We start from the raw sequence: 16952 nt of genomic DNA on the forward strand, positions 1-16952 counted from the left end.
TAATGTCAAATGATTTATATAGTGTCACATAATTTGTGGAGTATGACATTATCTATACAATATATAAAAAAGGGGGAGTTTTGGATAAATTTATAAGATTGTCATTTAATTTAAAAAATTATATTAATAAAATATACACAAAGGTGTTTTCAAAGCGAGTTTGATGGAAACAAAGTCTCGTACCTCCACAAGCGAATTTCATCAGAGCGTCTCTCAAGATGTTGTTGGATCATCCTCACCCACTGCCGCCCCTCTCCTGTGGTCCTACAACGACAAGATCAGCCCTCTCCTCGACGTCGTGGACCGCCTCCGCCACCTCAAGATCATGCAGGAGGGCATCCAGCTCCCCACCATCGTCCTCATATTTAAATCATTTAAATTATTAAATTCATGGTTTTAGCTAGAGTAAATAGTGCAACACAAATAAAAGTGAAAACAATCAGCACAATACATAAAAAAAAGTACCCCAATGTACTTTCATGGGTCTCATCTTATGCTTTGCTCTACGGATGATCGTTTTAATACATATTGATTATTGATTTCGCGAGTTGCAAATTTATTTTGTTCCTTATTTTATTGTAGTTTTATGTGAGGCGAACGGCTTTAAAGATGACAAACGAGTTATTTTACCTATAAGTTCTATTGAAGAGTGACGAATTGTGAAGAATTGAAGGTTTTAGTTTATAATGATGAGATTGATTTTAATTTTAAAGTTGTAGTGTATAAATAGTTTTAAAAATGATGAGTAATTATCCATTGTGTTTAATTCTTTATTGTGATAGATTTTTATCTTCCTACTCCATGATTTAATGTTTAAACATTATATTATGTGATTTATTTCAAATTTATTATGCTTTCAATGTTGATTTGTATAGATTTTTTATTCTCATATAACTAGAATTGTTACTCATTTTGTTCATTGTTAATATTGATTCTAATTTTATTTAATTAATTTAAAATTGAGAATTAATGTTTTAAAAATATATTAATCTGTATATAGCAAAAGCGTGATACTAGTTTTTAATAAAATTCAACTCTTGAATTTGTGTGATTTATGATCTGATTGCCTGAAATTAAACGCATATCAAGAATGAAGTCATTAATACTACAAAGACTAAAGTTCTGTACAAAAAAATTGAAAAAATAGCAAAGACCTTTCTTAACAGACTTTGGATTTTAGTCGAATTTCTTCAAGCATGAATTATGATTCATTGATTTTCTTCAAAAGTGTGCGTGGAATAATTGAAGAAGTAACGTATGACTTTAGACTTTTTTTTATCATCGGTCTAGAAGAAGTATAAAACGTATACATAACATCTATTTTCTTTTGATTAGTTGCCGCTAATATGATCGGCTGTCGTTGTAGTAAGGCTGAGTCGCGAGAGGCGGCGAGGGTACTTTGGAGCAGGGGCGTACCCATGATTTTAGTGGAGGAGGGGTAAAAATATTAATACACGGAAAAATTTATATATTTGAGAAGGGGCATTTAATGTGGTTGATGTATATAATCATAAATCCATGTATAAATATATAAGGAAATGAATGGATGAGAAGGGGCATTTGCCCCATGTCCCAATAAGCTAGATCCGCCCTTGGTTTGGAGCCGTTGGACGGAGTACGCATCAATTGAGAAAGAGGCGCGGCGGAAATTTTATTATGAGTACATTTTTGTGTGTTAAGTTTGGACGCAGAAATTAACATCAGTAGGAGCTATATTTTTAAATGTTCTTTAAAAGTTTATCTTTGGGTAATTTAGATCATTGATATGGATTTTTGCATAATAACTTATATAAATTTAGATAAATTAGAAAAAGTTATAGTAAAAGAAAAACATTAAAAAGTTAAAATCATTGGGGGCTTAAGAGCATCCTCATCCATGCTCTTAGGCAATGGGTCCCACCATTCTATTATTCAATTTAAATAAAAACATTTCCATAATATTAGAATGCATTAAAAATACCTGGAATATTATTACAAATTACAAAAAAATTAAAAATCACATAATTCAAATCCTAAAAATTAAAAATTACATAATTAAAGTCCTAAAAATTAAAAATTATATAATTAAATTCATAAAATTAAAAAAATCCACTACTTGTCGCCGAATTTCGCCCAAATGTGTTTGATTAGGTCTTCTTGTAGCTCAATGTGGGCTTTGGTATCGTGCATTGTGTGTCTTGTTTTGATCCTCTCTCGCACCGTCGTATGCACACCTCGGCGTGGGGGAGACCTTGCGGTTGAGCTTCCGGCTTCATCCTCGTCGTAAAAGTTAGCGACCCTCGGTCATTCGTCAGCTATAATCATGTTATGCAAGATAATACACGTGTACATGATGTCGGCAATATTCTTAGAGTACCACAGCTGAGACGGAGCCTTCACAATGTTGAATCGGCCTTGAAGGACCCCAAAAGCTCTTTCGACGTCTTTCCGAGCAGACTCTTGACGCTTCGCAAAAAGAACCCGTTTCGGGTCTTGCGGATTGCTGAACGTCTTCATGAAAGTCGACCACCTTGGGTAGATACCATCGGCGAGATAGTAACCCATGTGGTATGGATTTCCGTTGACGGTGAAGTCGACCACCGGTGCCACACCATTCAAAACATCATTGAAGAGTGGTGAAAAATAGAGCACGTTCAAGTCGTTGTTGGATCCGGCAACACCGAAATATGCATTTCAAATTCATAGGCGGTAGTTGGTGACCGCTTCAAGGATAAGCGTTGGGCCGCCGCCTATGTGGCCGCTTAAGTGTTGCCCCCTCCAAGCATTCGGACAATTCTTCCACTTCCAATGCATGCAATCAATGCTGCCAAGCATACCGGGAAAACTGTGGACTGTTTCGTGAAGATGAAACAACCGTTGACAATCTTCGGTGGTGGGTGCCCGAAGGAATTCCTCACCGAAAGCAGACTGAATGCCGTCGCAAATTTTTTTGAAGCATAAGATTCCAGTTGACTCACCCACATGCAAATACTCGTCGAAGAGGTCAGCCGTTTACCCAGTAGCAAGTTGTCGGAGGGCACAATTACACTTCTGCAATGCCGAGAGACTTTGCCGACCGGTTACGTTGCTACATGATTGAAAGTATTCAACACGGGCGGACAATGAGTTGACAATACGCATAAACAACCGTCCGCCCGGAGAGTAGCGATGGGGATGCTCTAGGCCCCTTGTGGCCTTCAAGTAGTTCTTCCCTTGCGACAAAGACCAAAGTTATCTTCATTTCAATTTTGAATATTTTCATATGGAAAAGAACAATGGAATTACTGTATAGTAATTTCCTTTATACGTAATTAATTGATTCATGTAAGTATATTTTTGGGAAGTTCAAATCATTTTAAAAATTTAAAAATATCAACCTTTTAATTTATATAATTATTTTATTTTGTAGAGTATTTAATTAATTTTCTACTTAAATCATTTAATATCATTTTATTAAATTTCTTAATAGTAAACTCGAGTTGGTCCGTATAGATTTATCCAATCCAGATTCTTGGATAAGCAGATAAGCAAAATGATGTAGCACAAAAACTCTGCTGATCAAAGAAATCCTCTCAATCTCTGCAAGATGGAAACTTTGGGTCTTCAGCTATCTCCCACCATCGCTCTAAACCTCCCTCGCAGTCGCAGACCCACTAAATGGAAATATCTTTCTGGCTTTGCGCCTGTGCCGATTGCCACACCTCCTTCTTTCTCGAACACCAGTATTCGCCGCAATGTAAACACAATTTCATCCTTTGAGCTTCTGTTTCTGGAGTCTCCCTTTTTTCTTGATTAAATTGATTTTTTTTTGTATGAAAAATTGTGGCAGGGTGTGACGAGAATGCAAGTGGTTGAAGAGGAATACGAGGTGAAGCAGATGAGGGATATGGCAGCTGCTAAAAAAAGATGGGAGGCTCTGGTAATTTTGATGATTCCGTTGTGCTAATTTTGGGAATTAGGAATTGTACAATGAAGAGACTTGTTGTTACTATGATATGCAGAATGCTTTTGTACTAATGGAAAACCTATTAATGGTAATTGGTGTCATCTTATTAGCCTATTTAGGGTTTGTAGAAAATTGGGATAATTAATCATTTGAGTAGATTTTTCCTGAATTTGAAGTGTGTTGCAATATGTAGGATAATTGTGAAATTTAGGATTTTGTGAGGTTTCGTGTGTGAACTCTGTCAAGAAATGCATTCTTGATCGAAAAATCAGTGTGTGATGGAGTAGAGGCCATCAAGCTATAAAAACTTTACAGGAACATAAATATGCTGCATTTACATGTTCGAGCATAGGCTTATTATTGGAAAAGTGATTCAGCATGTAGCTTTCGTGTGTATCGGTGGTCTCTCTGCATTTTCAGTTGGCTATTAACATTTGTATATCTAGCATTTATATAGAGTTTCTTATTCTCATTTGGGGTTTTTGTGCTACATCCATGATGGTTTCTACTGATTTCAGTATATAAATTGTGTTTCTAACTTAGGTTAGGGAAGGGAAAGTCAAAGTTCTAACTCCAAAAGAAGCTGGATATGCTATTCAACTCTCGGATAAAACCTTGCTTGATGTTCGTCCCTCGGTTGAGCGTAAGAAGGTGAAGCATCATCATTTCCCATCTTTCAAAATTTGTAATGTTTTTAGCACTCTATCCAGTTATTTTAAACGATACTTTTTTCGACTAAGCGTTTTGTTTTGAAAAAATGCCAGATCAGCTGTTTATAGTTTCCTCCTTTTTAAGTTGCTTTCGTGATTTACGATTGGACATTCTGTTTTCAAATCTTGTTTTCAGGCATGGGTAAAAGGCTCGACGTGGATTCCTATATTCGATGTTGACGATAGCTTGGATGCTGGCACTCTTTCAAGGAAGATCACGGGATTTATGATGGGTATTTACTTGAACATCGAGTTTAGTTCCTATGTTTTGTTTTGTTGATTGCTCATGTAATTTAATGCCTTGTGTGTTGTTTCAATATGTTTTGTACTCACCTTAAGTCTTTCCGAATTAAAATCTAAGTAATCTTCGTTTTTAGGAGGATGGTGGAGTGGCGTTCCTACACTATCTCTCAACAAGTATGATTACTGCTTCGTCCACTTTTCATTACAGCATATACTTTTATCACATGATAAGCATCTCTAATGCAATATTTTCTTAACAGAGATTTCTTGTCGAAAGTGGCGGAGAAATACCCAAGAGATAAAGATCTTATCCTGGCATGCCAGAAGGGCTTAAGGTGATATTTTCATTCAGTTGATAGAAATCCACGTATTCGTTGGCCATGCTTTATAAACGCACAAGGCTGGAATTTTTTTCACTAGATATCCGAATTTTGCATATTTGCTACATAGTTCTTTTTTTCTCCCCAATTTCTATTTGAGTAATCTCATGATCAGGCAGATCCCTCGCAGCTTGTGAATTATTATATAATGCTGGATACGAAAACCTTTTCTGGGTTCAAGGAGGTTTGGAGGCTGCTGAAGAAGAGGTAACGTGCTCGTTTCTCTTTCATTTTGTATATGTAAGCATATGTCATAACTCTGGCTTTACATTCTTGATCTGTTTGGCTCCTTTGGATCATACTTAATTACTTACAGGATCTTGAAAGGGAAGGGCTGCAGCCCTTTAAGTTAGCAGGAATTGGTGGGCTTTCAGAATTTCTTGGGTAACTTCTAACAATCTTTCTCTTCCTTAAGCTAGTCATATGAAAACAACTCCTTAACTGGAAAATCGGTTATCTAATTATGACAGACAATTCTATAACCATACTGATTATACCTTGTCATATGCATAGTTGGACTGATCAACAGAGAGTTGCATCTGCCAAGGAAGGCTGGGGTTATCGACTAGTTTTCTCTGCTCGTTTGGTAATCTCTTCCTCGCCTCTTCTAAACTTCGGTTGGTAGCATTAATCCTAGAACTTCCCATTCACAGAAGTCTCGTTTGCAGCTCGGACTCATTCTTGCAGCGGATGCATTGTTTATCGGAGCTCAACAATTCGGCCGTTATCTCGAGAACTTGAGGTCTCAGTAGTGGCTTAAACTATTTAGCTTTTGCAGCAGTAGGAATGAGAAAATTGGAGTTGGCATTTAATAAATATTTTGGAGTAGAAGAAATGGGGAGTAAAAATACTACTCAAGTTTGTGTATATTTTGGCTTTGTAGAAGGTGGTGAAGTGAGGTGTATGTTTTGATTGTGTGAAAAAGAAAATCTACTACTACTATTTTCTTCAATTATAAGGTTTTCTATTAAAGGACGTACAATACATATACATATACATATACATACACATATACATATACATATACATATACATATACATATACATATACATATACATATACATACAGTATATTGTATGAGCATCATCCGCTAGCATTACTCTCATTAAATACATGTGTAATACTATTACTAATTTTGTTTAGATGTTTTAGTTCGAATAATATTTTACTAATTTTTTAACATTGTAAATTTTATACACAAATTACTACATAAAACTCCAGCTTTGATTTGTTATTTCATTTACTTATATAATATGCGGAGTATATTAAAATTAAAATAAATACTTTCTCTATCCCTCATTTCTATCCCTCATTAAAAGTCCTATTTTATCATTTTAGTTTGAATAATATTTTAATTTTTTTAACATTATAAATTTTATACATAAATTACTACATAAAACTCCAACTTTGATTTGTTATTTCATTTACTTATATAGTATGACGTCAGTAAATAAATCCGTCCGTGTTGTTTAAATTACGAAGTTTAGTCAATTCAACTAAGTTTGAAATCTGAATATCAAATCATAAAATTGTTTATTAAACAAAAAATGAAAAATAAAAGGAAAAAATATATTTTTGTGAAACCATCTTTCGTACATCACCAAATGCCAACATTTTCTTTATAAGTTAAACAATGGAGAAAAATTGAAACTTCATGATTTCAAACTTTGTGAAAATTACCAGAATTTAATCAAATTTTATGATTTAAATAATTATTAATTAAAAAATTACTAATAAAGAGAGATTACTTTCCTTTTCTTGGTTCAGTCTTTTCATCACTATCTAATTCTCTCATGTCTCTCCCTCTAATTTTTATATTGGAGAAATGAATTATGGAGTAAGCAATTGCAAAAATATTAAGACCATCTAAGTAGATGGGATAAACAAAAGCCTTAATTCAGTTTCAACATACTTATCTTTGCTACATCATGAACCTAATCAATCTAGCAAAGAAGACTTCTTACATTTCTTGATACTTGATGATGGCTATTTCACATTAACACCATCTTAATCTTTCTTCCAAATTCTTGAATTCATCAACTAAGCAGCTGGGGTAGCAACAACAACCAGAGGAGATTTCCTACGCACACTCACTCCACTCGCTTCGGTCATGTCCAAATCCTCCACCCGAACTCCACCAGGCAACCCGAAGTCGAACTTGTGCACCAACTTCGCCAGCGCTAGCTCGTTCACGGCCAAGGTGAACGTGATCCCGGGGCAGCCCCTCCGGCCAGCCCCAAACGGGATGAACTGGAGGTGCTTCCCTCTCAAGTCCACGCTCGAGTCAAGGAACCTCTCTGGACGAAACTCCTCTGCATCTTCGCCCCACGAGGCCGGATCCTTGTTGATTGCCCACGCGTTGATCATCACCTGAGTGCCACGCGCCACGTCATAGCCTAGCACTTTGGTGTCCCGAGTTGGTTCGCGGGGGAGGAGCAGCGGGGTTGGCGCGTGCAGCCTTAGGCCTTCCTTGATCGCGGCTTTCAGATAGGGCATTTTCTCGATGTCGTCCTCGTTGATCTCGTCCTTGCTTTTCCCGATCTCTCGGACCTCGGTTTGCAATGTTTTCATGGTCCTTGGGTTTTTTATAAGCTCGGCTATCGTCCATTCTAGAGCTGTGGATGTGGAGTGAGTTCCGGCATTGAACATGTCCTGTCACAAAGATTGAAGTGGCCAAAATTATAAGTTATGTGGGGTATAAAGTATTTATATACTACTCCCTCTGTCCCTGAAAGTTTGTCCCATTTTTCTATTTGTGTCCGTCCCAAAAAATTTGTCTCATTTCACTTTTTACCATTTTTGATAATGAACCTTATATTCCACTAACTCATTCATACTCACATTTTATTACTATAAAATTAATATATAAAAGTAGAACTCATATTTCACTAATTTTTTCAACTCACTTTAGAACGAGACGCATCGGCACTGTTCCGGATACTCTAAAGGCCCTCTAAAATGAAAATTTAATTTTAAAATTTATAGGATCAACAATTATTTTGCACTAATGACTATTGAATACGGCTGCCACTACCTATAGAGCATTGATTTAGTGAATTGCCAGAAATTTTGAAGGAGGGCAAACTAATAGTAAAACGGAAGACGTGTCACGTGCGTAGAAATTAGAGGTGAATAGGGGTACTTTTATACAATAATAACCTTTCTTTAATTTTGTTTAAAATAGTAAAAAGATTGATAATGCTACAATATAGGACATTTTAAAAGTGACAAGTACATAGTAGTAGTATAACTTAAGCTAGAAAATAAATGTGGCATATATCTATAAATATTTTACAATCCTATATCCATATGACTAATAAATTAAATAATCAATTACTCATTACTCAATTTGCTGCCCAAATATCCATCATAAAGAATTAGGCGCATTTTAATAGGTTAATTAATACTTTTATAATTCATAGATTCAGCTAAAATATTAAGTTAATTTAATTAAATAATAGTATGATCTACTAACTCAACTATCAACTATCAACATCAATTAGAAATGTGTAGAACCTTTTATATTCACATAGTAAAATATATGCATGGCTACCACTATATATTTGGAAAAAATCTAAGTGGGTCCAATGTCTAATTAAGTCAAGAAGTCTTTTAACTCTTCTCCTACTCAACGCCCAAGACTTTTCGATACGTCCAAACCTGAAATAAATTGAGAGATGGTTACCTCAATCACAGCTTTAATGGTGTAATCCTCCACCTTCTCCTCACTCTCCCTCTGAAACTGCAGCAACACATCAACGAAATCCACAGCACTCCCATCCCCCTTCTCCCTATGCTCCTCAATCACTCTCTGAAGAAATTCATCATACATCTTAGCTACATTCGCAACCCTCGCATCCAATCCATTGATCCGATTAATCCACCCCAGCCACGGCACGTAATCTCCCACGCTGAACGTCCCCAGCAATTCAATCAGCGCGTCGACGATCTCCCCAAACACCATCCCTTCTCCGCCGCCGCTGTATTTTTTACCTAGCGCGATTCTGCAAACGACGTCGTTTGTCATCTTCTGGAAGGCTTCGCTGAGGTTTGCGAGGTTTGGGGAGGAGGCAATTTTGCGGATGAGGAGGGATGTTTCTTCCTCCCTGACGCGGCGGTAGGATTGGACGCGCTTGTTGCTGAGGAGCTGGAGGACGCAGACGGAGCGGACGCGGCGCCAGTAGTCGCCGTAGGGGGCGAAGCCGACGTCGTGGGAGCCGTAGGTGAGGCGGTCGGCGATGCTGAGCTTGGGGCGGTTGGAGAAGAGGGAGTCCTGTGTTTTCATGATTTCGGCGGCGGCGGAGGCGGAGGAGGCGATGAGGACGGGGACGGAGCCGAAGTGGAGGAGCATGAGGTGGCCGTGGTGTTGGGAGAGGGAGTGGAGGGATCGGTGGGGGAATGCGCCGAGCTGGTGGAGGTTGCCGATGATGGGGAGCTTGCGGGGGGAGGGAAGGGGGCGGAGGGGGGAGGAGCGGCGGCGGAGATATGTGTAGAGGAAGGCGGCGAGGAGGAGGAGAGGGAGGAGTGAAGCGGTGAGCTCTGTGAAAGCCGCCATTTTTTTATGAGAAATGTTTTATTGAGTTTTGGTTATATGTAGTGAAGGGAGAAAAGATTGGTGATAATGCTATGGTGTAATTTCATATCTGGATTTTGTCTTTTTTTATTAAAGTAATATTCTTACTCCTACACAATAAGGGTCTCCACTATAAGGTGAACACGCCCAATAGCCCCGCCCCAGATTTTGTCCATAGTCCCAATTTTGTTGTCCATAGCCCCAAAATTTTGTGTCCGCCACTATGGTGGACACCTCCAATAGCCCCCAAATTTATAATCAACTTTCATTTTATAATGTTTCAAGTAATTATGAACAAATTTATCGGGCTATACGTAATTAGAAGAAGCCGACTATACGAATTTAAAATAAAAATAAAAAAATAATAAAATACAAATTAAAATTAAAATTAGAATTACACACTAAATTAAAATTAAAATTAAAATCACACACTCCATTGAATCTAGTACAAATCACTACCAAGTTTACACAACGCCACCACCTCCCCTACGTGCCCACACTTCTTCAATCAAATCGGCCTGCAGTGTGTTATGTGATGTGGTCCTGCGGATATCAGCGAAGCGTTGAATCAGAGCATTCCAGTTGTCTCTCCACAAATTGTTCATTTCCGACCCCAAATTGTAGTGAGAGAAATTTGTATAGATGTTGTGTTTGAATGGTGTGAAAATAATGAATGGAGTGGGGTGTATTTATAGGTGAATTGAAGTGTAAAAAAAAAATTAAAAATCGCATGCAACCGCTGCAGCAGATATCCGCTACTATAATAGCCGCGGCTATAGCCGCGCCTATACCCCCACCGCCGCGTCCTCGCCCCACTCGCGGCGAAGCCTCGTCCGCCGCCCTCCCCCCCACCAGCCGCGTCCACCATCGCGGCGGACACCCCCCCCACTATGACCGCCGCGCCTACCGCCCCCCTTCGCGGCGTCCGCCGCGTCCACTCCATAGTGGACGCTCTAATTATAGATGTATGATACTATGATGTATCTATCTATCGATGTAAAATAAATGGAGCGCAAAATAAAATTAAAAAATAATTTTTAAATTGAAAAAATAAAAGTGACAACATTGAATCTCTAAGACTGGCGAATGAATAGTATGTAAACAAAAATTATAGATGTACGTATCTATAGTTTGAAAAATAATTAGAATGATTTGCTTTTTAGTTCAATCCTGAAAAATACGACCTTTCTAATTTTGGAAATTGTTCTTTCTCTAGTAAGACGAGACTCATTCTTCAGTAACAATATTTTAATTACTTTTTCTTTCTATCCATCTCTTACTTTATTATTTATACATTAAAATCCGTGCCCAACCAAAAGTGTATATTCTTATGGGACGGATGAAATATAATTTTTGACTTTTTAGTATTTTTTATTAATATTTTATCTATCTAATAAATTAATAAAATCTAAAAATATGGAGTAGATATTTGTTACAATAACTTTTTCGAATCATCAATACTCCCTCTGCCCCTTAAATTTTGTCACATTTTGACCAAACACAAGTTTTAAGAAATGTAATAGAAAATGCGTTGAAAAAGTTAGTGAAATATGGATCATACTTTTAAATATTAGTTTTTTTAATAAAATGTAAATGGAAATGAGTTAGTGGAATGAGGGGTTCCCTATCAAAAATGTCGAAAAGTATAATGTGACAAATTTTGTGGGACGGATGAAAATTGAAATATGTAATAAATTTTTAGGGACAAAGGGAGTAACAACTAATAAGGAGAGCATGGTTTATAATTATATGTAGAAATTAAGCTCTATTTGTTTTGGCAAGATTAAGTATGGTTTTTTTACTTTTGATTAATAATTTTTCTAGCTAATAAAAATAAAATAATTTTGAAAATATGGAAATTTGTTTTAAAATTTTCGAATCTTCAAGTCTTCAACAACTAATAGTTGGCGATAAAATGTTATTTCTGTGAACTCTATGTGTGGTGGTAATTTCACATCTGGATTTTGTCTCTTTGTTAAGATATGCAGTGAAGTAGTATATACGGGAGATAATCAAAACAAGAATGCATTTAAATCCAGAAATGCAGTCTAAATCTTGGGCCTTGGATTAAGTTAACAAACACAAGAGACAATCACTTCTCTATGGTCTCATGCATTATCGCTTGAAATTAAAGACGATCCCTACTTGGAATTCGCACCGAGTATGCTTTCGCTTTCATTTTCATTTTCATTTTCATTTTCATTCTCATTCATATTCAACACGTAATTTCAATGTGTTTTTAATATTTCCAAGTAAGAAAACTATTTACTCAGAATATCAGTAGATGTAGATGTCATGATATGGAACCAATAACAAAAATATAGATAAATGCTTCAGAAAGGCCATCCAAAAATATTGTAGGCCGATTTTAGGCCTAAGCCCATATTAAAACAGGCCCGTGTTATTAACTTGGACCAGCTTGTGAGTTTTACGCTATCGGATCCGGGCCAATGCATTGGGTCAAATTATTGTTCTTTTTATCATGAGTTATCTGAATTACGGTATTTTTTTAATAGGAGTCGTTTGGTTGATAGGTTTTAGGCAAGTTAAAGATAGTAATATGGCTCAAACAGTCTATTTTATGATGTTTGGTTTGCAATATATAGATTATAGAGAAAAGTGAAGCCCGTGTTATTTAACTCAGCCCATCTTGAATGGCGCGCTTTTCACTGTTTGAGTCATTTAACTATCTTCCACCGATAAAGCAAGATAGAGGGAATTAAATTTTCTCTCTCCATTATATCCTTCTTCCCCCTCTCTCTCTCTCCTCTGATTGAGCTGCATTTTCCCTCTCCATTATATCCTTCTTCCCCCTCTCTCTTCTCTAATTGAGCTGCCCTTCTATTTCCTTCTTCCACTCTCCTCTCTAGCCCTCCAGTCCTCCCCTCTCTACTTCATGGGATGGAGAATTAGAAGAAGAGAGAAATTGAAAGCTTGTGGAGAGGATATTGATCTGAGCTTGGCCGAAAAAAATAATGGTAGTTTCAAGTTTATAAAATTCTTTTGGAGACGGCGATAGGGGTGTCGGTTTCAATGGTGGTGTGTGAATATGGGTGGCTGACATGGGGCCGTATCTATGGCGTTTCTGTGGTGTGCCTCTTTCCGTCGAAAAGAAGGCACACCATCGATTGTGTGCCGGGAGAGGAGAAAGAGCACCGCCAAAAAGGATATTAGACTTTTGTTATTCTTGCTTGAAAAGTTTTGACATAAATAAATCTTTCATTAATAATAATTGATCTAAAATAATAACTTAGCTAATTTAACAAAAAAGTATACACACAACATTTTGATAAAAAAATTACTCGGAAGGGCATTTTTGTCATTTAACATCTTATACTATGTGAAGAATCCATTTAACCAAATAACAATATAAACCACTATCTTAACACTATCTTACTTTCGGCCTGAAAATACTATCTCAACTTAACTATCTTGTTATATCTTATCTGAAAAATCAAACGTTTAGTGTAATTTATTAAATCTTAATTTTGAATGTTATTGCTCCCTCCAATCTTTATTAATTGAGTCATTTTTTCATGTAGGAAGTTCTAAGTTAGTTGAGTCATTTTTATTTTTTACAAAAAATAATACTCTCTCCTAGTATTTATTCTCTCTTGTTTATTATCTCATACTTTATTCTCTCCCACTAAACATCTAATATTTCTTACTCTCCACCCAAAAAATAAGTGACTCAATTAAAATAAAAAAGAATGGAAAAAGTATTATTTCTGCAGATAATTAAAATAGAGTAGAAAAGTTAAATCTCTACCTTTTTCATGAAAAATCACATTATCGAAAATAAGAAGCATAATGATGAGAAAAGAAATCACATAACAAAAATCAATTTTTGTTTTGTAATATCCTTGACGGTAAAATCCGACAATTTGAAGCTTACACTACAAATTAGAGTGAGTGGCCAGAGCTAAAAGAGGATACTTCCTATGAATGGTAGTACCAGGCTGTTCTATTACATCCAAATCCTCATCCAACTCCCACTCAAACCTCTTCACCAGATTAGCCAACACAAGCTCCACACTAGCCATTGCAAAAGCCATCCCCGGGCACCCCCGCCTCCCCGCCCCGAACGGTATCAACTCGAGATCCGAACCCTTGAAATCCACACAAGAGTCCAAGAACCTCTCAGGACGAAACATCTCTGGCTCGTCCCAAGAGGCCGGATCCCTCCCAATCGCCCACGGATTGAGTATGACCATCGTCCCACATTCCACATCATACCCCATAACCTCAACATCCCCACGTGCCACCCTTGCCAGCAATGGCAACGGTGGGTGGAGACGCATAGTCTCCTTCACCACGGCCTTCAGATACCGCATTCCCCCCAAATCCTCATGATCCTTCCCCCTCACTTCCATTTGCAACTTCTTTAATGCCGCAGGGTCCCTCAACAGCTCTGTCATCGCCCACTCCAGTGTCGCAGATGTCGTATCGGTCCCACCAGCAAGCATATCCTAGTACATTTTGGACATGTCACTAAGTGACAGAAAGATATAAAAAAGAGAGAAACAGAGAGAGAGATGAGTTTTCTTACAAGAATAACACCTTTGACGCTGTCTCTACCAATCTTTTCACCACTATTATTTCTATTATCATTATAAACACCAAGCAAAATGTCAACAAAATTCACCCTCCTTTCACCACCACAACCTTCATTGAGATGCTCCTCAACTACCATCTCAAGAAAGCCATCAACCTCCTCAGCAACCTTATCAACTCGATCATTAAATCCATTGACGCGATTGATCCACGAAAGCCACGGGATAAACTCCCCAATACCTATACTCTTCCCCAACAACTCCTGTAACTCCTTCAGCAGCATCATAAACCGCTTCCCGGCTTCCTCCTCACTATACTTCCTCCCAAAAGCCGCCCTACAAACCACATCATTCGTCAAGATCTTAAACAACGCGCTAAGATTGACACGCGACCTAGAGAAGCAACACGAACTAATCTTCCCCATCAACAGAGCAGCCTCCTCCTCCCTAATGGAATTGAATGATTGCACCATTTTGTTGCTTAAGAGCTGGACAACACACAGGCTCTTCAAACTCCTCCAGTACTCGCCATAGGGCGCGAGCGATATGTCCTTCAAGTTATAGAAGAGGCGCGACGTGGTTCTTGAACAAGGCTTGTCAGCAAACATGAGATCATGCTTTTTCAAGATCTCTGAGGCTGCGTCTGCTGATTGGGCGACGAGCACTGGATGTTTGCCGAAGTGGAGAAGCATCAACGGGCCGTGTTTGGCGCCTAAGGACCGGAGGGCTTGGTGAGTCAACGGGCGGAGTTGGTGGAGATTTCCCAAGATGGGAAGGCGTGGTGGTGATGGAGGGAGTCTTTTGGTGCTTGGCTTCTTGCTTAGCCATTTCTTGAGGAGATATAATGAGAATAAAGTGATGGATAAGAGCAGAAATGGATGAAGATCGATCTCTTTGTGGTGGAAATTCAACATTTTTTTGGTTCTTGAAAGTTTCTATTTCAGATGACTGTTAAATTTGGCGTAGAAAAACTGGAATCAACCAAAAATATGTTTTAATAAAGCTCTTTAATTAGGATCCCACATGCTGACGACAGACTGTTGCCAACTAACTTTGCTTAATATCTATTCTTTTAAAATTGAGAAATTTCGAGATTTCTCCTCCCTCCCTCCTCAAATTTTATCAAAGTTTGACCGGCACATGTTTTAAGAAATATAATAAAAAGTGAGTTAAAAAAGTTAGTAGGATATATGTCTTACTTTTAAAATATTAGTTTTATAATAAAATGTGAGTGAGAATAAGTTAGTGGAATGTCCACTATAAAAAATGGTAAAAAGGGAAATGTAACAAATGTTGTAGGACGGACGAGAAGAAATCCCTAAATCATTGTGAAGTAAATTACTCTTTTTACACCCTCTCCGCATGCTCCTACTATTTCCTCCACTCTTCAATCTGCACATAAGGAAAACACATGCAGAGTTTAGTACTATAAAAATACTCAAGGGACTTTTGCCGTAAACAAGTTATCAAAAGAATATTTATCATGCCATCAACAAGTAATCATCGGGGTTTTAGCTTTAGAAAGGCCTGAGGCACTAAAATCATTCACATTGTAAAATTCGACTGATCAGTCATTTTCCCATAGACGTCAACCATATCTGCACATACATGACATGAACTGTGGCCACAATCCAAGTCACTAAATCGACCAACCCGTACGCTAGCACACGGTCTACCATAGGTGTACACTAATCCATGTAGGGTTTGCGGCACTACTTGAATCTGAATTCGATTTAATCATAGATGGCAAAAACCACATCAGATAGGCACGTTAAAATCAAAACACGACATGATAAAAATAGTTTCATTTCCATCAATTGAATATTTAGGACATTGTCCTGATTTAAAAGAAAGTCCACCTCAAATGCTTAATCAGATATTATTTTTTTTCCCTTGATATTACGTCTCGCTCGCAAGAAATCACCTTTAGCATTTAAATAATAAATATATCAACGAACACCGATTGACATATTCGAAGAGTAAATTAAGATTATAAGGTGTGTTTATTAGGTATTTAAGAGTAAATTAAGAACTATTGTCTTAATTCTGCGTTTGGTATGCATGTTATTCTTATTGAGTGACTCGTGTTTTTTTTGTAGTTCGATAAAGCCAGTCTTAATTAAAGCCCATATGTCAGCCTATAAAATAATCCACCATTTAATGCGACGAGATTACTAAGTTATCATCCATCTTTTCCACTCTCAATTTACGCATGCATATTGTTGTTCTTGGCTAAGAAGAACAACACCAATTGACGTATTCGAAGCATCACAATCAACTTCAAAAACTATCAAAATCTAGAAGTTATAGTATTGGAGCCTCCGTCACCTTCTTCTTTAAACCATGTTTATCAGCATTTATTTAACCCAACCCAACCATCCACTTTTTCAATATTTAATTAATTTCTATCTCCTCAACATCATCTTCCACATCATCAAATTCATCCGACTCAATCACATAATCAATGACCACAAAACCACACCACTATATATTTATTTTTATATTATTTTTTAATAATAATATTAATACATGAAATATTTTCACAATAAAATCTATAAAAAAACACG

General features: G+C 37.2%; 2 protein-coding genes and 1 pseudogene across 2 annotated transcripts; 1 reads left to right on the forward strand and 2 right to left on the reverse strand.

Moving 5' to 3' along the window:
* Positions 1 to 3471: 3471 nt before the first annotated feature.
* On the forward strand, positions 3472 to 6230 carry LOC121762037 (rhodanese-like domain-containing protein 11, chloroplastic). The gene is made up of 10 exons (XM_042157784.1): positions 3472 to 3715; positions 3809 to 3898; positions 4469 to 4576; positions 4772 to 4868; positions 5013 to 5052; positions 5139 to 5213; positions 5378 to 5465; positions 5575 to 5642; positions 5772 to 5844; positions 5927 to 6230. Exons 1-10 carry the CDS (start codon positions 3566 to 3568, stop codon positions 6008 to 6010), a joined length of 873 nt encoding a protein of 290 aa, XP_042013718.1. The 5' UTR covers positions 3472 to 3565; the 3' UTR covers positions 6011 to 6230.
* An 881-nt stretch (positions 6231 to 7111) lies between these two features.
* On the reverse strand, positions 7112 to 9829 carry LOC121762036 (cytochrome P450 71A6-like). The gene is made up of 2 exons (XM_042157783.1): positions 8945 to 9829; positions 7112 to 7911 (listed from the first exon to the last, which is right to left on the reverse strand). Exons 1-2 carry the CDS (start codon positions 9812 to 9814, stop codon positions 7300 to 7302), a joined length of 1482 nt encoding a protein of 493 aa, XP_042013717.1. The 5' UTR covers positions 9815 to 9829; the 3' UTR covers positions 7112 to 7299.
* A 3773-nt stretch (positions 9830 to 13602) lies between these two features.
* Positions 13603 to 15340, reverse strand: LOC121761306 (annotated as a pseudogene).
* Positions 15341 to 16952: the final 1612 nt, after the last annotated feature.

This window comes from Salvia splendens, chromosome 13 (assembly GCF_004379255.2).
Source record: "Salvia splendens isolate huo1 chromosome 13, SspV2, whole genome shotgun sequence".
NCBI lineage: Eukaryota > Viridiplantae > Streptophyta > Magnoliopsida > Lamiales > Lamiaceae > Salvia > Salvia splendens.

Bases quoted from the DNA above. Each gene is read 5' to 3' on its own strand.
- LOC121762037 (XM_042157784.1), top strand. From the start codon at position 3,566: ATGGAAACTTTGGGTCTTCAGCTATCTCCCACCATCGCTCTAAACCTC. The intron at 4,869-5,012 runs GTATTTACTTGA...CTTCGTTTTTAG, and splicing joins GATCACGGGATTTATGATGG to GAGGATGGTGGAGTGGCGTT. The intron at 5,643-5,771 runs GTAACTTCTAAC...TCATATGCATAG, and splicing joins GGGCTTTCAGAATTTCTTGG to TTGGACTGATCAACAGAGAG.
- LOC121762036 (XM_042157783.1), bottom strand. From the start codon at position 9,814: ATGGCGGCTTTCACAGAGCTCACCGCTTCACTCCTCCCTCTCCTCCTC. The intron at 7,912-8,944 runs GTAACCATCTCT...TCTTTGTGACAG, and splicing joins CCATTAAAGCTGTGATTGAG to GACATGTTCAATGCCGGAAC.